The 20,607-nt window shown below is 39.4% G+C and overlaps 1 protein-coding gene across 1 annotated transcript in view; it reads left to right on the forward strand.

Annotated features, from left to right (window-relative positions):
* Positions 1 to 1,514: 1,514 nt before the first annotated feature.
* The window catches only part of TNKS2 (tankyrase 2), a 29,477-nt gene continuing 10,384 nt past the window's right edge, over positions 1,515 to 20,607 (forward strand). Inside the window, exons 1-18 of the mRNA XM_030240971.2 lie at positions 1,515 to 1,821; positions 6,887 to 7,111; positions 8,054 to 8,149; positions 8,796 to 8,832; positions 9,139 to 9,214; positions 10,472 to 10,566; positions 11,108 to 11,174; positions 12,822 to 13,008; positions 13,949 to 14,070; positions 14,578 to 14,669; positions 14,755 to 14,833; positions 15,755 to 15,926; positions 16,542 to 16,621; positions 17,573 to 17,718; positions 18,117 to 18,282; positions 18,561 to 18,780; positions 19,147 to 19,256; positions 19,949 to 20,137. Of these exons, the coding sequence (XP_030096831.1) occupies positions 1,617 to 1,821; positions 6,887 to 7,111; positions 8,054 to 8,149; positions 8,796 to 8,832; positions 9,139 to 9,214; positions 10,472 to 10,566; positions 11,108 to 11,174; positions 12,822 to 13,008; positions 13,949 to 14,070; positions 14,578 to 14,669; positions 14,755 to 14,833; positions 15,755 to 15,926; positions 16,542 to 16,621; positions 17,573 to 17,718; positions 18,117 to 18,282; positions 18,561 to 18,780; positions 19,147 to 19,256; positions 19,949 to 20,137 (2,364 nt within the window). The 5' untranslated portion in view covers positions 1,515 to 1,616. The remainder of the gene's footprint in view (positions 1,822 to 6,886; positions 7,112 to 8,053; positions 8,150 to 8,795; positions 8,833 to 9,138; positions 9,215 to 10,471; positions 10,567 to 11,107; positions 11,175 to 12,821; positions 13,009 to 13,948; positions 14,071 to 14,577; positions 14,670 to 14,754; positions 14,834 to 15,754; positions 15,927 to 16,541; positions 16,622 to 17,572; positions 17,719 to 18,116; positions 18,283 to 18,560; positions 18,781 to 19,146; positions 19,257 to 19,948; positions 20,138 to 20,607) is intronic.

The following is a 20,607-nucleotide window of genomic DNA, read 5'->3' on the forward strand; positions in this document are numbered from 1 at the left end:
AAGACTGAGGAGCAGAATGTGTTTGGATTTGCACAGGCATTTGCACTTCCACAGATTTCTAGATACAAAGTCCCTTCTTTAATTCTGAAATGAAAGCAGTCAAGTTAGTGCATTTGCTGCTTCTGCTATAGGCCCAGAGAAGGGTTTATGAACTCAAAAACTTGTATGGTTTTCCAAGCTATGGTAATGGTGATAAAAAAAGATACAAATGGCAGCATTGCAGGTCTTGTTTTCAGTCTGTGGTGCCTGCAGGCAGGAAGGGAAGCTCTCATCATGCACACTTTGGAGAAGTTGGAAAGGTCTGAGAGGGCCTATGAGGCACAGTAGATGACAGTTTACTTGGGAACATTATGGCCCCATGCAAAGCAGTGGATGAATTATGTATGTGTGGGACTCTGGCTATTCCCTGCCTGCTGAGCACAGCTTGAAATTTCAGTGGAGACACAAAGAAAAGCCAGTGGGATTACAGAAAACACACATGACCAAGGCATCACGTTTGTCAAAGCATGTGGTTTCTGCCCTGTGCTGGCTGCGTTCTTCTGTCACTCTGCTGCTGTGGCTGTGTGTAAATTACCAAACTGAACACACACTGATACAAGCATCAGACCGTGCTCTGTCACTAGCATGGTGACAGCCTGGTACAGCTTGTAGTCTCCCCCCAAAAATTCCTGGTGCAGTTTAGGCATTAGCATGGACGAGGGAGAGAAAATTTGGATGTAACTGCCTTGTTTCAGGGACAGGGATGTTTGGCAGAATGGAAGTGACTAGGCTGTACAAATGTGCTAATCTTTTCAAGGTGAATTGACTTCGGAGGTACTCATCTCTGCATTTGCAACAGGAAGGTATTGACCCTATTCAGCTACTTTTTCCAAAGTGTTTTAATATGCTGTGGGTGAAAAAAACCACATTTCAGAATTATCAGCTGAATTGTCTTCTAGTCAGACCCATCTAGGCTCAGGGTTCCCTACCAAGCCGATGAGGCTAACTGCAGGGCGGGGGAGGGACGGGATACTTCCCGTTCTCTTCCAAAACCTCGGATTGGCAAAGTCAACTAACATGTTTTTTAATATCTGTGTTTCGAGATTAATAAAGAAAACTATGTCATTTATGTTGTATAATTTCCATTTCATAGTTATTATGCAAGCTCTGAACTTCCTCGGAGTCACAGTATTTTCCTACATAAGCAACTGCGCAAGGATCACGAAGCCATTGGCACCAAAATGCAATCTTGCACACTTCGCAGGGGGGAAAAAATCCCTGAACAGAAAAATCCCAACATTTAACTACTGAAAGCACCAAAGGCACATTTGTTCTTCTGGGACGAATCGCTGGTGCTGTATTTTTTTCCTGCCCCTCACCATCCCTTCCGAGGGAGCGGAGGGCACTCACGGCAGCCCGTGGGAGCGACGCCCCACCGTGAGGGGCCGCGGCTGGCTCCGCTCCCGGCCTATGCCGCAGCACCGCGGCCCGGCGCTGGGAGGCTCCCGCCGCGCGCGCCTGCGCACGAGGCCGGCGCTGCCCGGATCCCTCCGCCGGGCGCAGCGCCCGCCCGGGAGCGCGTGCGGACCCCCCGGGCCGTGACGGGCGGCGGGGGCTGCGCGGGGCCCGGCCCGGCCATGGCGGGGCGAAGGTGCGCGGGCGGCGCGGCCGCCCTGGCCGAGGCGCCGGGCTGCGGCGCGGCGGGGGCCGAGCCGGCCCGGGAGCTGTTCGAGGCCTGCAGGAACGGGGACGTGGAGCGAGTCAAGCGGCTGGTGCGGCCCGAGAACGTGAACAGCCGGGACACGGCGGGCAGGAAGTCCAGTCCGCTGCACTTCGCCGCAGGTACCGGGGCAGGGGGAGCCGGGCGGCAGCGCCGCCTCCCCGGGTTGCCGGGCCGGGCCGCGGGGCAGCGCCGGGAATGCCGGGCCGCTCGGGCCTCGCTGCTCGGGCCGGGCGCAGCGCCCGGGTCCGAGCGCTCCGTCGGCCCCTGAGCATCGCCCCCGCCCCGCAGCCCTGCCCGGCCCTGGGACCGAGCCGGTGTCACCCACGCGGAGGGGGTCGCCGACCAGTACAGCTGCGTCTGCTCGCTTATTTCCTTTTTCTTTTTTTTCTTTTTTATTTTTTTTTTAACCCAAACCTCATCTGGCTTTGAGGACGCATCTGGAGTGGGGTTTCTGCTATTCGTGTTGTGACACGTGAGCTCTGACAGACACATGTCCCACGTACAGTTCTCATGGATTTCAGCGGGCCTGTGCATTTTTAGATTTGAACGCGTGAAGGTGTTTGTCAGACAACACCGTTTCTAAGCTTTTTGCGTTCTTATCTTTGAAAAACGGACTTGTTAATTCAGGACGTAAGTAAGCGAACAGCTGACGTCACAGGACAACTGCTCTCACTGGCAGCTGGCCAGAAGGTTGTATCCCACCTTTTCAGACAAAGACCTGACTGTGACTGTTGTTTTCTTGTAGGTTGTTTTGGTTTAATTACAGCCTTAGATGTAGGACTCCAAGGCTGACAGCTGTGCTGCAGAAAACAGCAGCTTCTTTTCAGCTAATCAATATGGACAATAACAAAGATGTTTGTCTCTTTATTAGATTGTCTTGGTAAAGGTTTTTGTTTCAGGTGTCCTCATATTAAGAAAGCTTGACTCAGACTTAGGTCTAGGTTCTTGAAAGTCTCCTCAGGACAGCACTATTTAATAAATTCAAGAAGCTTAATCGGCAAGAGAGCTCGGGACACAAAATATCCTGTCAGAAGAAAACAGTTTTTGTAGCTATTTTTTTATATGCAGCAATCATGCCTATCCACTTATAAACTTTGAACTTCTAAACAACTGTGTATGTTTTAGATCATTTTGGAGAAGTGAAGGCTAGGTTTTATTTATTTATTTGTTTTTGATTAGTTTGGGGGGGTTTTTGCCTAAGATGTTTTTCATTCACTATTATGATCTGGTTTGTCTCTCTGAACAGGGATGATCTGTCTTGACTTTAAACTCCTGATCTGTAGAAAGATTTTTCTTTAAAAATGCATAGCCATAGGTTAGTGTAATTGGTACATTTCTGAGGTTAAACAGGTTGGTGTGTAAATGGGAGACACTGTTGTCATCCTGAGTCTGCTTCCGACTTGTTACAGAGAAATTAATTGTTCCTCTCAGCAGCCTCAGTAGGAGATGCTGAGAGTTTCTGGTTAACACGGGACAGAAAACTGTTGTGTGATTTCTCTGAGGTGTCCGATTTCTCTTGTGTGATTTCACCTCAGGTCTAACTCTGCTATTTTCAGCCCACCTGGAATAGGCTCTGTGTGAAAGGTGGACATAAGTAGCTCTTGGACTTGGGCCTGACTGGTTTTGTTTGGTTTTGCCTTTCCCCTATTATTCACTGTTGGAATAATACTCAGTTCTTTTGTCTTTGCCTCTGAAAGAGTCACATTCCAGGAAGTAAAAGCAAAAATCTCTTTTATTCTGGCTTTGTTTATCCTAGTTGTCTGGGCGTTCTTAGAAAATACATTACAAAACTTCTCTGACTAGTTTCATTCAGTTTCAAGACTTCTTTTATGGAGGAGTTGGAGCTGAAACACATCATGTCACCGTGTTTTGTGACCCTTTTTTCCTTTTTTAGTGGCATTCTGGGTCTGAACTTGGGTTCTATTTTTTAAGTCTTTGCCCAGATCTTGCTTAACATTTTTTTTTAAAAAAAATAAACCAAATTCCTCTTTTTCCATGTGTCAGTTTGTAAAGGCAGATTTTGAAGTAAAAGATGTGAAAGAAAAGATTCAAGCTCTTCCTAGTAATGTGTCACTATTAGCAGTAATACATATTGGAGTTTTGCTGGAAGTTGCTCTTTGGATTTTGTAGTACACAACTGCGGGTGTGATAGTTAAGTTATCCTGAAGGTTTAGTCAAGAGCCCACCATCCTTCACAATAGAAGAGGCTCCATCCTCTTCCATCATAAACTGCATCTACTTCCTCAAGTCAGTCTTTTTCATCACAGTATGTTCAGAGTATCACTAGGTTTTAAGGACTTGGCAGGTTCCAAAATGCCCTTCCTGCAATCTAAATTTCATAAAAAATATGAACGCCCAGGGCAGGGGAGAAGAATTTGAGCTAAGTTCTTTCTTTTAGCTTTTTATCCCATCAGAAGTAGCCGAATGTCAATTATAACCCACAGTGATTGTAAATAAGTACCTTTTTAAAATTATGCACGGTTGCACATTTCTACTGTGATTAATAATTGCAAATTGTCAGCTAAAAATTTGTAACTTTCCAGGGAACAAGTGCAGTGAGCTGCTCAACTGTCTCAGATAGTAGAAGAGTGTCAGCTTGAGGTCCTGAGTAGCCAGCCTTTCTTGTTGGCAATTAAAACAGAGCATTTGTGATGATAAGACCATTACCTTGCACAGTTGAAAGGTGTGATCCAATTTAGGTGATCTCTTGATTAAAGCCCAAGAGCTAAAGAAAACACCTACATCTTATTAATTACAATATTGGGGTTTTTTAAACTGTTGAAATAGTTTTTACTGCAGCCAGCTAATGGTGAAGAGGAACTGTTAAAGTAGGCAATGACTGCCTTCCCGTGATAGCAAAAGCTGCCTCTGCTTTCCACTCTCAGGAAAAACAGCAGAGGCAGAGACCATTGTGCAGTTTGGCCACTTCCTCTGTACTCATGCATCCTTTAGAAAGTAATGGGAAAATAATTCCCCTTCCATATATGGTGCCCTTTTGTACAGATGCTTCCCCAAGGAAGTAAGGAATCCCTGCTGTGCACTCAGTGCTGGAGAGAAGTTACAAAAATTGGTGTGATACAAGTGAGTTCATTTCATCGACATGAAATTAGGTACCGGGGTGTTGCTGTGCTGAAGGTACTTTACAGATGCAGGCTTTGCTGAGAGAAGCTGTGGATTGCTCATGAATTGTATCTGATTGAACCTCTGTATTAAATAGAGAGATCCGAGGAACTTCTGTATGCCTATAATAAGCTTTACTACAGCTGACTTTTAATTATGATGTTGATTCCTGATGAGAAATTTTACTTGTAAAACTGTGGCTTTACATCAATACTGTGAGGGGTAGGCCTTCTGTACAAGAATGAGTGGTTTAGCTGCCAGATATGTAATAAAGAATTTGATCGGAGTCTTTTGTAACATAATTGCAGCAGTCCTGGAGAACATTTTTTCATACGAAGAAGAAAATACCAAGCAGTCTGTCTTCAAATAACAGTTTTGATTGTGTTTGCAGGACTCCGGCACATGTGAAGGTCTCTTTTGAGTAGTTTCTCAAAATAATATAGTTCATTTTGGGTATATATTTAAACTATAAACAGAATTTTTTGAAAGCATGAAGAAACAAGAAAAATATCAAGACACATTTAAGAAAAAAACCAGTATTTATAATACTTATAATAGATGAACATATTGAAGAATGAGAAATATGATGCATATAATGTAATATAGACGATAAGACTGCATGGGTATAGCTACTAATATTTTTTTTGGCAGCAGAAATATGCTTGCATGTGCAGTGAATATGACTTACTGTGCCTGTGCAGATAAATTCATTTTGCATGGACCATGTGTCTGATCCAGTGCTCATCCCAAGTATTCTGAGCTGTTCTCTGTTAGGACAGGCATGGTTGTTAAGTGGCATGGTGAGACTCAAAAGTGAATTTGCTGTAGGGTCTGTGGTTCTATCCTAGGCAAGCTAAGATTTGTATCATTAGTGTTGTTTTTTGAGGAAGCACATCACCAGTGACTGTTACGGGAAAACACCTTGAAGTTCATGCTGTGATTCAAAAGTTTGACATAAAATGATTGTTATGATAATGATGAATCTGTGGTGAATGTGATTCCTTACCAGACTTCTGAGGGAAGAAGAGTAAAGTGAGAGTTTAACTAAAGTATTTCTGAATACTTGTCCAGGCCTCTCTCTCTGACATACACAGCTTGTCTACAAGACCTTCTCTTAGCAAGTGGGATCCAGAAATTGCTTAATAATGGCAGTGGGAGAGCTCCAGGTGGTGAAAGTGCTTCTTGCTCTGTAAGAGGGATATACTGAAGTCAGGTTAAGTGAAGAAAATGCTATGAAAAAATTCAGTCACAACTAAGCTAAGACTGAAAGTTCAGTTATAACTGAAATGTTGAGACTTGTATGCTTTGGTGCCTTTGTCACTGAAATGCTTGTGTTGTTATCAGGAATATATATAATTTCTAGGTTATGGTTGCAAGGACTTAAACCTACTGTGGACATTCTGTGGGTGATCTGTAGCAAAGTTTAAATTCACTGCAATATGGATATCAGTGGTGTTGGCAACTTTGTGGTTATTGTCTCTGAGGGACAAGCTCAAGACTTCATCCAGATCTTGATCTGTTCAGGAAAAGAGTTTCTTACTCAGATATTTGAAGGAAGGCCAAGTCCTGCACACGAGTTATTTCCCAGAAGGTACTTGGCAGAAAACTGATAAATACTAAAATATGGCTCTTACCTGCCTTATTAGTTGCTGAGACCTACAGAGACATTCATGAAACCTTTGAGGTGGCCTTTGGAACATAAACATATGGGTATAATGGCTACAGGCAGAAATCCTAAATCGTTCTGGCCGCATGTGGAGATAGTAGAGCAAATATAGATACAGTTTGATGTCCTAGTTCATTTGCCATTATATAAGTATGCAAGATACAGCTGAAATTTGAGGGAACCCTATCAAGATATTAATTGTTTCTGTAATCTTTAATATTACTTTTCTGCTGAATTTAATCTAATTTTTAAGAGTTTCAAAAACATCCTGAGTATGTAAATGCTTCTTTAGTAAACCATGCCACTTTTGATTGTCTTTAAGAGTGGTTGGTTTACTCTGCACGTCTGGGGCAGGAATTTCTCTTACCCCACTCTGAAGCCGTTTCTCCTTTTTCCAGGTTTTGGTCGGAAGGATGTAGTTGAATATTTACTTCAAAGTGGTGCCAATGTCCATGCACGAGATGATGGAGGCCTTATTCCTCTTCACAACGCCTGCTCCTTTGGCCATGCTGAAGTTGTCAATCTGCTCTTGCGGCATGGTGCAGATCCTAATGCTCGAGATAATTGGAATTACACTCCCCTTCATGAAGCTGCCATTAAGGGGAAGACAGATGTCTGCATTGGTAATTTTCTCCCACTCTTCCTGTGACTGACTCACTCGTTTTCACTGTTGAAAATCAAGAACCCTTTTAAGACCATTTTCATTGTATGGAGCTATGGCTGATACAAGGGTTAAAAGTAAACATCTTCCATAAACTTCAGTTCATATGTCACTGTTACAAGATACAGGTTTTTGGATTTTTTTTATAATTGGCTACCTTTAATGGTTCATCATGGGGAAAGTACTTTAAAGTGACATGATGGAACTAAGTTCTCTTCTATTTCAGCCTAGACGCTTATGCTGCTTTCTGCTTCTGATCACAGTGCAGTGGAAAGAACAAAAGTGATCTTAATAATTAATTCATTCTGTCTTATGTGTAGCAGCTGTGTTAAATTAGTTAAGGATGGGAAAACTTCAATTACACTGACTACCTGTTTTACCTACACAGTTCTTAAGAGGAGCTCTTTAAGGAAGAGGTTGAAAGTTAGACACATAGTTAAGAAACATTTCTTGATTGTGTGGTTTGCTGCCATTTACTTCAAGAGAGCTGTAAAGCTCTAGAGAGCTGTACAGACAACATTGCCTGTCTGGCCTGAGTGCAGCATGCACAGCCTGCCACTGCTGTCTGCAGGTTAGGGGAACACAGGATTTGGGGCAGCATGCTGTGGAGCGGATGGAAAATAGCTGCTGAGTTTTTGTAGTGGGTCAGTCACAAGGTTTCAGCTGAGATTGTCTCTTGTCTCTGTGGTTCTCTTTCTGATCTGATTTTTTCTCTTAAAATGTGTCTAGACATGTTTCATCAGATACACTGGTCACACATGACATTGCAGAATGCTGACATTAAAAATTTGAAAAAGAAAGTTAGAATGTTTCTTTTGTTGTTTGCAGATTACAGTAATGATATGTCTCATAAACCTTGTCTCGTAGAATTGTTTTCTCATGGAAAACTTTGGCATTTTTGTAGTACTGTTGCAGCACGGTGCTGAACCAACCATCCGGAACACAGATGGAAGAACAGCTTTGGATTTAGCAGACCCGTCTGCAAAAGCAGTGCTGACTGGTAAGTGATAATCTTTAGATTTATGACTAGTAACAGTTGAACTGATGTAACACAGTAGTTTGGAGCTTGTCTTTTTGATACTACTTAACTTGTGTCTGGTTTATAATTCTAAATAGAATTCCCATATGGCTTTTATCATCTCAGTCATGGCATGTGTTCTGGATAGTTTATCATACTAGTTCAATAATGAACTGTCAAATTTTTAGAGTCGTAGAATGGCTTAGGTTGGAAGGAACCCTAAAGATCACATCATTCCAATGCCCTGTCATGGGCAGGAGCATTGACTAGACCAGGTTGCCCAGACCCCATCCAACATGGCCTTAAACACATCTAGGGGCAGGGAATCCACAACTTCTCTAGGCAGCCTGTTCCAGTGCCTCACTACCCTCTGAGTAAAGAATTTCCTCCTAACATTTAACCTAAATCTCTCCTCTTCTAGTTTCAGCACATTTCCTTCTGTCCTCTCAATACCTGCCTGTGTAGAAACTCACCCTTCTTCTTTTTCAGAAGTTCCCTTTAACAATTGAAAAATGTATTTGTAAGTACTTCTAGCACTTATATTCTCTAAAATTTTAGCAGAGGAGGATAAATAGTGAACTTCACATATATTTATTTGACAGCTAAAGAAAGCGCTTTTGTCTTCTAGGTGAATACAAGAAAGATGAACTCTTAGAAAGTGCCAGGTATGTATGTTGGAAAATAACTGGAATGAGTTATATTTGCAGAATTTTGTGTAATTCATATATAGATATGTAGTCTTTGGAGCTTGCATTCCATCTAGATGCTAAGCTTTGCCTGTTTTCTGTGAATGAAGGTATGAAAGTAGTTGCATAAACGCATTTTTGTTTTCTCTTTAATGCTGACAATGCAGAGGGGAATGTCTTGCTTCAGATCTGTTGAACGTTACCACAGTGAAAAATATAAAACCAGAATAAGCTACTAAAAATTGGGATAAGAGTTTTCTGCTCATTTCACATCTTGTTTTTCAGGAGTGGAAATGAGGAAAAGATGATGTCTCTTCTTACACCATTAAATGTTAACTGTCATGCAAGTGATGGCAGAAAGGTATTTCTGTTTAAAACTTGATTTAAAAGTAGTTATCTCTTACATGATCCAGTTATTGTTTGACCAGATTTAAAAAAAAAATATTTAAACATAAAATCTACTTTCTTCACTGTATGTGGGAAAATAAGATTCCACCTCTCTAGCAGCCAGCTGAGGGGTTTTTGTTTTTTTTTTTAATCTTAAAAGGACTATGCAATGATTCTATATAGGAGCAATAAACAATCTCCTTCTCAGTTGAAGCTTCTGCTTGACCTTCATATCTGCAGTGATAAAGAAGTGAGGCCTTTTCACAGATTTTTGTCCCTGTCAGGGAGAAACACAGAAGGTGCTTTAGGTGACATGCACTCTTAGGCAAGTTACTGCTCCTGATTCAGGAGCAAGCTGCTCTTTGCTGTAAGTAATGGTAAAGAAAGACATAAAATATTTAGAATCTCCATTCTGAAAAATCCCAAGTCTTCTGGGTTCAGTCCCTAGCCTACAGAACATTCAGGTTATTGAGTATCACTTTTTGGCATCATTATTCTCATTAAGTATTTGTCCTCATTACCCAAGTTTCGATTTAGTTACTTCCCCTTTGTGAGGCTTTGTGGTAAGATATTGGGATCTCCAAACCACTGATACATCTCTGTTTTCTCATCTGGTTATGAGGCTCATCCTCATTTGTAAATGCAGAGGATAAGATTCCTCCTCACTAATTTGTAGCTCTGCCTTTAGTGCTGCTGATGCTTGAATGCATTTGCTAGAAAAGATCATAGAGCAGTTAGTTAGTTATGTGTCTGGTCTCTGGAGGGTGAGAGTCTAGAAGAGATGAAATTTCCCCCACACCCCGCTCACTGCATTTGCAAATGTGAATAACAATCCCTCTTGATAATTTTTAAATTTACTCCACTGATTGGCAGAGAGACTTCTTCATAGTTTAACAGTCATTGTTGCTAATGGTCTTCCTACTTCCCCTTTCACAAGGACGTAGTTTGTGCCAGCAAAGTATTTATAGCTATGGTAGGCTAAAAAACCAAAAATGGCCTTTTTATTAGTGATGGAGTAAATTTGGGATTTGTGTTTATGTTGATTTCAAGAGTAGTCAGTGAACAATGAACATAGTTATCAAATGTCTGATTCAAGCACTCTGGGATTTTTTTAAGCTAGTTAGTCTTGAAGGACTTGAACATTTAGTACTGTTAACAAGTTGTGGAAAAAGAAATAGAAACTCAGCCTTGGTTATGTATTACTGATTTATTCCCCATTCTCTTGTTTCAGTCTACTCCATTACATTTAGCAGCTGGGTATAACCGTGTAAAAATAGTCCAGCTCTTACTGCAGCACGGAGCTGACGTACATGCTAAGGATAAAGGGTAGGTTCCTTTTTCCCCTTGTTCAGAATAAATAAAATCCATTAAAAATTGAGGTGGAGCAAAGAGTAGTAATACTGTTTTAACCATGAAGAATTTCCAACTTTAGACTTTCTGTCACCTTTAACCTTTCTGTTGTGATAAAAATGCAAGTTGATTAGTTTTCACAGGGGAAGATATTAAAGCATTGTTCTTGTGAAAAAGGGTATAATTAGGGTCGCTCCTGAACGTCCCCTGCTGATAGTTCTTCCTATGCTTAGGGTTCCAAGTCTGAGTGGAACCATTTCATCTACAGCGGGACAATGCAGTTCACTTCTCATCTTCTAATTATTTTAGATGTTTACTGTTCTGATAAATGCAGATGGGATTTTCTGGTTTCTTTTTCAGCTTCTTATTTCCCCATAGTTTCATTTGAACATTTGTCATATTTTTGTAAAATGTTCAACATGAAGCGTAGTACCAGTTGCAATGTGTTAGATGCATTTGAAATTAATATATATATGTATACTAAAGTAATCATCCTTCTCCTTTTTCTTCAATGTAGAGATCTGGTGCCACTTCACAATGCCTGTTCCTATGGTCATTACGAAGTAACAGAGCTTCTAGTAAAGGTTGGTCTTTGAAGAGATCAAATTGCATATTATTAAATAAGAACAGTTTATAATAGTCTAATACAAGTTGCATATTTTTTTATTTTGTATGTAGATTTACAAAGCTTAAAGAATGATAAATTGCTTTTGCTCTACATGTTAGTGATTATTAAGCTGGAGCTACAGAATCTTCTGCTTGCAAGGAAGCTTTTTCTTTATAAATGTGCTTTCTGTTTTTAACTGTCTCTGCTCCAAAGTTGAATATTTTCATACCACCAAGTAAGTACTGCTTATCTCAATCTTTCTACACTTACCAAAAAAGAAAAAAAAGGCACAAAAAACCTCCTACAAGCTGAGTGATGTTTTGAGTTTGACAGTAGAAGAATATTTTAGAAGATAAAGCAATAAGAGATGTTTAAAATTAAAGAACAGTCAGTCTTTTGAGGAAATTAACTTTACAGCATCAATTCTGGCCCTGAATTGTAGCCTTTACCCCAAAGAAAGAGAAACCTGTCAGTTTTCCTAACGAAAGGGAACTCTTGGAACTGAAGCAATGTAACTGGATTATGTTAGTCTTGAAGATTAGTAAACTAAGCCACATTAAACTAGTAACTTGAAGATGTGGGCTGCAGCATAATATGTGTACTCCACCAAAGGAGTTTTGAGCTATGCCTATTCTCAGCTGCCTCAGCAAATCAAGATTGTTATAACAACCGAGAGTGTTCTGTTATATAACTCCAGACATTTGGCTGCTCAGGGAATAGCTCTCGTTCTGCTATGCGTATTTCAGCCACCCACTAATTTCATATATCTTTCTATTTGTTTAGCAAAAAGTTAAGTTAAGTAAAAAAACCTATTGAAATAAGCTTACATTGCAGTAAGTATAAAGAGTCATGATTTTTTTACTTCAGAGGCCAGTTGTAAAGTGAATTTTTACAGTAGTGGTACTAGACACAGCCCCACAAATGAGCTTTTGCCTATACACTACTGTGTGTCTTAACAATTTAGCTGGAGTTGTATTCCATATTGGGCTTCTGCTCTGGAGAATTCTGAATTACTTTTTGCAAAGCTATACATCTTTGAGAGAAGCAGTGGGAAAGAGCATGTACTTGCTTACTGACTGAACTTGAAGTACAATCAAAATGTTACTGGAGAATTACACATACATTACTCATCCAGGAGTACTACTTGTAGAATTTTGTACTTAAGTGTTTTGAATTAAAATTGAGTGCCCATCTCAGCTGAGATATCGTGGCATTCATACCTTGGGGGTTATTCACAGAACATGTATTTATCTTAGTGCAGCTGGTCACTCGAGACATTTTCTAGAGCTGCAAAGGATCAGAGCTTGTTCACAGGTGATTTGGAGAATGTGAATATTTCTCTTTCTCTGATTTGACCTGTAGCAGAGCTCTTTTCCTTTCTGAAAAAAGCCTGAACAGATTAGCTAGCCTTTGTCTTCTTTGAATGTACCTGTGGGACACCAGGTGATTAAAAACCACAATGTGCTGAAATGTTGCATTAGATTGAAAATTAGTGTCTTGGAAACAAATTGCATATAAGCATTGATTTTTATTTTAACAGTCTACTGTATTAAAACTAATAGCATAGTCTTTTTCTAACTTCCTGGTTTTGATTGCATCTTTTTTTACCCCTTTCCCTTTCAAGCATGGAGCATGTGTGAATGCAATGGATCTGTGGCAATTCACCCCTCTGCATGAAGCAGCTTCTAAGAACAGGGTGGAAGTATGTTCTCTTTTGTTAAGTTATGGTGCTGACCCAACACTGTTGAACTGTCACAACAAAAGCACCATTGATTTGGCTCCAACGCCCCAATTGAAAGAACGATTAGCATGTGAGTATCAAGTGGGATCAGTTCTGCAGTTACATCTTGTAATGTGTAATTAGATTCCCTAGACAGTGACCTGCCAGGAACCAGATTTGGAAAATGCTTATGCTTTAACGGCAATTGTGCAATGTTACACAGTATATTTCGCTGTTTATAATTTGAAACTGCTAGTTTTTCTGAATGTAGGCATTTAAAATAATTTTACTGTTGGTTTTATAGTCAAGTAGTTGTGATGGGTTTTGTAGCTTTTCCCCTGTTAAATGCTTTCCCTCATTTTGCCAATACACTTTCATATCCCATACTTGTTCCTGTCATTGCATCAAGATTGTTGAAATACTAATTTTTATTCCACAGTTTTTTGTTTGAAGAATAGAATAACTGTTTAGAATGCTGGATATGTTTGAGTGTGCCACAATCACTGAAAGTTCAAAACAACTGATGAAGGGCATTGATTTTTGTGCAGCAAACTTGAAGAGTGAAAAGAGTAACCTCAGATTCTGTCCTTGAGTGGTCAAACAAAAACTTTCTGGGATATTTACAAAAATTGTCAGTAAATACTGCGCAAGTAAATACTGCTTCATGAAAGCATCTAGAAATGGTTTTCCAAAAATAGGTCAGAAGTAGAGATTTTTATATGCCTGAGTTAGTACCTGTGTGAACAGTAGAACCTACAGAGTGGTGAGTGAAATAGATCTTGTGCAGCCAGTTTGGATGTGTCTGGCTTTGGTTTCGAAACAAAGCAAAAGTTGTGCAGTGTTTTGACTTAACTAACAAGTTCTGTCAATTGATGTAACAGCTTGAGTCTGAATCAGACTTGGAAATATGTGCTCCATAGTCTGCTGAATACAATTAATTTGGTTTTTTTTTAACTGAAAGAAGCAATTCTCATGATCCTTCTTGAGCCAAGGAGTGTAACCCTCTGCTATGTATTTCTTTGTTTTTTAAGATGAATTCAAAGGTCACTCACTGCTGCAGGCTGCAAGAGAATCAGATGTAGCTCGTATAAAGAAACATCTTTCATTGGAAACAGTGAACTTCAAGCATCCTCAGACACATGAGACAGCATTGGTAATATCTCAGGATTTATTAATGGTTTTGTATATATTGTGGCTAACCTAAGCACACTAGGTAATAGTTTAGCAATAAATATTGCAGTGTCAAGTGCTGTAATTCAGACCAACCTGGAATACCCAGTGTCTAATTAAGCAAATAACACTGGTTGATATTTTGTTCTTAAAGTTAATGTTAAGACTAGCATAAATTATTTAGGCCTGTTTAGATTGTCTAAATAACTGGGTTTTGCAGAATAGTCTTATTTCAAGCAACAGCAAGCTATGTATGTTAGCTTTGTTTTGATGGTTTCCAGCAGTTACTAAAAAGGGGAGTTCTCAAAAATACCAGGGTAAATTCCAAAGCCCATGTGGAATCTTCCAAATTAATAAGCATCTGTGTGTTTTGGGGTTTTTTTCTGTTGTCTTTGTATGCCACCAGCTCTTAACTGCCAGCTGATCAGCAGGTAGTAAAACCTGGATATTGCTAGCTGGTTGTTAATTGTGAACTTTTTCATGTTTACAGCACTGTGCTGCTGCATCTCCATATCCTAAGAGGAAACAAGTATGTGAGTTGCTGCTGAGGAAAGGAGCCAATATCAATGAAAAAACAAAAGAGTGAGTGGTTCCAAATAAATGTTCTTAACTGTTTGTTTAGAAGATTTTGCAAAATACATTTTGAATTATTCTTTTTTTTTTTTAGCTTCTTGACTCCTCTGCACGTGGCATCAGAAAAAGCTCATAATGATGTTGTTGAAATAGTTGTGAAACATGAAGCTAAGGTATGAGTATCATACTTTTGTTGACATTCATGTACTATACAGGTTTTCACACCATGGGAGTGGAAGTTTTTGTAAAATAATTTGTTTTGGAAGGTTCTAGATTTGTAGACTTCAGCTACAGCCCTATACATTACAGAATCGTCATTGGTTTGGTCCAAGTTTTAAGAAGCGCAGCCATAGTTCTCTCTGGGAATGGAAAACTTTCAAAGTGTCTTATTCAATGCTTCATTGTCCAGCAGGAATAATGGAATACATGAGTCAAAAAAGTGAGGGGTGTATATGAACAGTAAGAAGCTGAACTGAACTGTGTGACAGATAGACTTTACATGATGTTGTTTGCAGTAAAAAGTAAAATTAAGGTAAAATGTTAATTCATAACACCATGTTTAATTCAAACTTCCACAAAAAGAAAATGTGGAAAGGAAAGACTCTGTAGTGCTTGAACCCTCCAAGATTGAGAGTTGAATCTCTCTCATGGAAATTTGATTGTACCCTGACTGTATGAAGTTTCTAAAACCAGAGGAAGAGTAGGAATAAAAGTAGGGTTTGCGTGCAGAGTTTTGAATTGTTGAATACACTTTGACTGAGCCAACAGATAGGAAGTCCTCAGTCTGAGAAGCCACAATAAGCCAGTGCAAGGTAGAAGCTGTTCCAGAGGTTAGCATTGAAGTTAGTACTGCAAGGGGCAAAATACTGAATTACTTCTGTTTGTGGTAAAAATGCACTGGATTATTCCTGTGTCTCTAAAAGGGGGCTACTTTATGAACTGTTTTTGTTTGAAATGTCATCACCTTTGGGAATATACTAAATATGTTCTTTTTATTAAAGTAAGGATACTACTTGTGAAATCTTCCCAGTCAGCAAAGAAAACATCTTAATACTAGCTTGATGGTGGTATTTCTTGTCTGTGTTATTTTTTAGGTTAATGCATTAGATAATCTTGGCCAGACCTCTCTTCATAGAGCAGCACATTGTGGTCATCTTCAGACGTGCAGGTTGCTGCTGAGTTCTGGATGTGATCCTTCCATTGTGTCTCTGCAGGGCTTTACAGCCTTACAAATGGGGACTGAAAGTGTGCAACAGCTACTACAAGGTATGCTGAGTTATTCAACATCCACTGAGGTGCTTCATTTTGCTTGCTGTTCCAAGTGCAGCCAAATAATAGTAAAGACTAGTCAACAAAAAAAAAAAAATGTTCTATGAAAGACAGTACTAGGTGATGTTTTATGTTCCCTACTTAACAATATCATTTGCTGTCTGGATAATTAGATATGAAGATTTTGGGCTATAGTCACCTGGAATAATTTTATTTAAATCCTGACATAGGGTGGGGGGAATCTTGAAAGTAGAAAATGAGTTTCTAAAACAAAAAATGCTTTATTTGCATTTGTGAGTGGAAGCAACAGTGTAGGTAGATTTTAAAGAGTAAGGTTTGGACATAATAATGCATACATGAACTTGATCTAGTCTAATTCTGAAACTGAAATAAGAATGCTTTGTTGGTTCCACAGTATCCAAAACATACAGGAAGCACGTTGCTGAAGTTAACTTCCCAAACATCATCAACTCTAGCAGCTATAGTTGTAGATAGTAAACAGAGACAAAACTTGTCAATAATTGGTTAACTTTATTTCAAGGATTTCCCTTTTAAAAAAACTCAAGTTATTTCCTGTCTTAACGAATTCATGCAATCTCATTTATTTTGCAGAAGGTATCCCATTAGGTAATTCTGATGCAGATCGACAGTTGCTGGAGGCTGCAAAGGCTGGAGATGTGGATACCGTAAAAGTAAGCCTCAACCTTTGCTTAAAAATGAGAGGGAATTTGTTGTAGTTTAACCTCAGCCAGCATCCAAGCCTCACACAGATGCTTGTCAATTTCCCCCCAGCAGGATCAGGAGAGAATCCTAAGGGTAAAAGCTGGAAAACTCGTGGGCTGACATTAAGGCAGGTTAATAGAGAAAGCAAAAGCCACACATGCAGGCCAAGCAGAACAAGGAGTTATTTCACTGCTTCCCATGGGCTGGCAGGTGTTCAGCCATCCCCAGGAGAGCAGGGCCCATCTTGGATAACAGTGACTTGGGAAGATAAAACTCCATCACTACAAATGTTCCCCCCATTCCTCCTTGTTCCCTCAGTTTATGTACTGAGCATGATGCCATCTGCTCTGGAACAGCCCTTTGGTCAGTTGGGGTCACCTGTCCTGGCTGTGTCTCCCCCCAGCCTCCTCTCCAGCATGGCAGCACAAAAAGGCCTTGTCTCTGTGTGAGCCCTGGTCAGCAATGACAACAACATCTCTGTTATCAGCCCTGTGTGCAGTACAAATCCAAAACACAGCCCCACACCAGCCACTATGAAGAAAATTAACTCCACCCCAGCCAAAGTAGCATAGAATTGTATGTCAGTGTATAATTTCTCAAAGCAAGCAATCAAACAATCCTTCACTGACTGCTTTAGAATTATGATCGGTCCTAAAAGCTTTGTATTGCACAATTATTACAGACTGCAGAGTACACAATATTCATCACCTCCAGATGCCTTATATAAAAAGTATTTATTAAAGTCAGAGATGTGGATTTTTTTCCTCAGGACAAAATATGTAAAAAGTAAAGACTTTAAAAATAATGGTTTTGTATTGAAAACAGTTATGCAAAATTAAATGTGTATAACAATATTCTACGACTAAATTAGAGATGTCAACACTATACATAGTGACGTGTTTTGTTCGGGGAATTCACAGAAGCTGTGTACAGTCCAGAGTGTGAACTGCAGGGATATTGAAGGACGTCAGTCTACACCACTTCATTTTGCAGCTGGATACAACAGAGTATCTGTCGTGGAGTATCTTCTTCAGCATGGAGCTGATGTACATGCAAAAGATAAGGGGTAAATGCTTGAATATATATTTTCTTGGCAATTGAAATCGGTCATATCTATCAGCTTTTGAATATTGCTAGCTGATAAGCATCCCGTTTTTCTTAAGACCTTTTTTTTATTTTCATAGAAACTTTGGTTAGAATTAAGATATTAAGAATATCCAAAAGCATTTTGCACTACTTTAGATTAGAGCATCAAGAATTTCTCTGGCGCTGTGCTTTTAATTCTCTTTAGTGCCCCGCTGATTGAGTTTTTACTGCAATAGGTACTCCTACTGTTGGGGGGATAGGGAAATACTTTGTTCTGGTTTGATATGGTCAAAGATGCATTGTGTTTTATGTTTATATCATTGTTGAAAAAAATACGCTGTTTTTAAAAAGTTTTTCTCTTCTTTTAATTGTTTCCAGAGGACTAGTCCCTTTACATAACGCCTGCTCATATGGTCACTATGAAGTTGCAGAGCTGTTGGTTAAACATGGTGCCGTTGTCAATGTAGCTGACTTGTGGAAATTCACTCCCTTGCATGAAGCTGCAGCAAAAGGAAAATACGAGATTTGCAAACTCCTGTTACAGGTATTACATATGCTGGAGGGAGGTGAATTTCTTATTCGCTTTCAAAGTCCATTTACATTTCAGAAATTGGTTTGTGGTTTCTAAATTATTGTACTTAAATGTTTTCAGTAAAAGGGATACTGTTAGTACCTATGTTGTCCTTTTTCACACAGTAAACAGAAGGCTCTCTGCAGGATTCTAATATGTTTGAGAATATTTGCTCACCAAGGCATTAGATGCCTAAGATGCAGCATGTTTATTCTACTGACATACTTATCACCTGTTTTTGGTGTGCACAGCATGGAGCTGACCCTACAAAGAAAAACAGGGATGGAAATACTCCTCTAGACCTTGTTAAAGATGGTGATACTGATATTCAAGACCTGCTTAGAGGAGATGCAGCTCTCCTAGATGCTGCAAAGAAAGGTTGTTTGGCCCGAGTTAAAAAGCTCTGTTCACCTGACAATGTCAATTGTCGGGACACACAGGGACGGCATTCTACACCACTACATTTAGCAGGTCAGTGCTCTAACTAGTTTGATTGGTTACTAATTACTGTGGCTGAACTTTCTATGTCTACCCAAGTTTATAGTGTAGCCTCAAGCTAGAGGATTCAGTACCTTTTCTTTAAAAAAATTAGATTCTTATGCATATTAATTTTAGGTTTCTTTTCAAACTGTTTAATTATTTTCCTGTTCTGTCTAGCCAGAGAGGATCTTCTATTGTTTATTGACAGGTTTTAAAACCAAATACTCTTAAGGTAATGCTTTCCTGGGACTGACAATTTAATTTACTTTCAAGTAATTTAAGTTAATAATTAACTTTTCCACAGCCTGCTGGGGGTGATGTTTTAATTCTGTTCATTCTGTCCTTCTGCAATTCCAGCTGGTTACAATAATTTGGAGGTTGCAGAATACCTGCTGCAGCATGGAGCAGATGTGAATGCACAGGATAAAGGAGGCTTGATTCCTCTGCATAATGCAGCATCTTATGGGGTAAATATCTCAAACTTTCCAAGACTTTATTTATTTTTTTAAAAAATGGTACATTTCGTTGACAGCATTTCGATCCTCTGTGGAATGCTTTTGCTATTGAGTTACAGCGTAATCTTATTTGTAAGAAACAGAATGAATAATTAGATCACAGCTTATGTTGTTGGTCAAGACTCATGAATTTGTAAGGTCACAAATGGAGTTTTCTGACCATGAATGCCTAAAAAGCCAGCAGGCCGAAAGTGTTCTGTGAAATGCGTTTCCTTACCTGTGCCAGTCAAATTATATCAGGAAGATCTCACTTTCAGTTATATGAATGCTGTTGAGACAGCAATTGTTTTTGCTGAACTTCCTGAATCTTTGTCCTTAAATCAAGTCTTTAACCAAAACATTTGGAGAACTTTCCAAAATGGAAGTTCAGAATCAGGCTTTTTTCTTTCAGATTCCTCTGGATTTGGAATTTTGTTTTACTCTATCCTTTTTTTCACAAGAGAACAAATCTTACTTAACTTTTTGCTGATATGTCATAGATGAGGAAGAAAACACCTTGCTTTAATACTTTCTGAAATCATAATTAAATGCATTCTAAGAAAATTCAGAATTACTGATTACAGAGAAATAGCAGTAATAGTTCTGAATTATTTTAGTACACTGTGGTACCTTGGAATTTAACAAGTTTTTTTTTACTTTTCCAGCATGTTGATGTAGCAGCTTTACTTATAAAATACAATGCATGTGTGAATGCTACAGACAAATGGGCTTTCACACCGCTTCATGAAGCAGCCCAGAAAGGAAGGACTCAGCTTTGTGCCTTGTTACTGGCACACGGGGCTGATCCTACTCTGAAAAATCAAGAAGGACAAACACCATTGGACCTGGTCACTGTAAGTGATGGGGCTCCTCTTGCGAAATCCGTACTTACTAATGTGTGACACCACATTTAAAACTATCCTTTAAAAAACAGTAATGCAACCACTTCTGCAAAATTAAAAGTACTGTGGTTTCTGTGGGGTTTGTATATGCTTGGCAAAAGAAGTCAATAGGGCTTTATAAACTGTCTTTAAATAATTTCTTGCTTTAGGCATCTTATTTCAGTATGGACTGGGGATGAAAAAACCTCAGAATGCTAACAAAATGAATTAATGGTTGTCATTTGATGCTTTGAATTCAGGGCTTATAGTTTGACTAATACAAAAATTGTCACAATAAAATATAAGCAAACCTTGTAGTAGCATAACTGTAAGAAACTATCTGTCTATTAAATTCTTAGGGGTGTTCTTTCTAAGTATTATAATGTAATCCAAAACTACACTTAGAGAAACTGTTTTGTTTCATAAATTCTGGTTGCCAGTAG

Source organism: Serinus canaria, chromosome 6 (genome assembly GCF_022539315.1).
Source record: "Serinus canaria isolate serCan28SL12 chromosome 6, serCan2020, whole genome shotgun sequence".
Lineage (NCBI taxonomy): Eukaryota > Metazoa > Chordata > Aves > Passeriformes > Fringillidae > Serinus > Serinus canaria.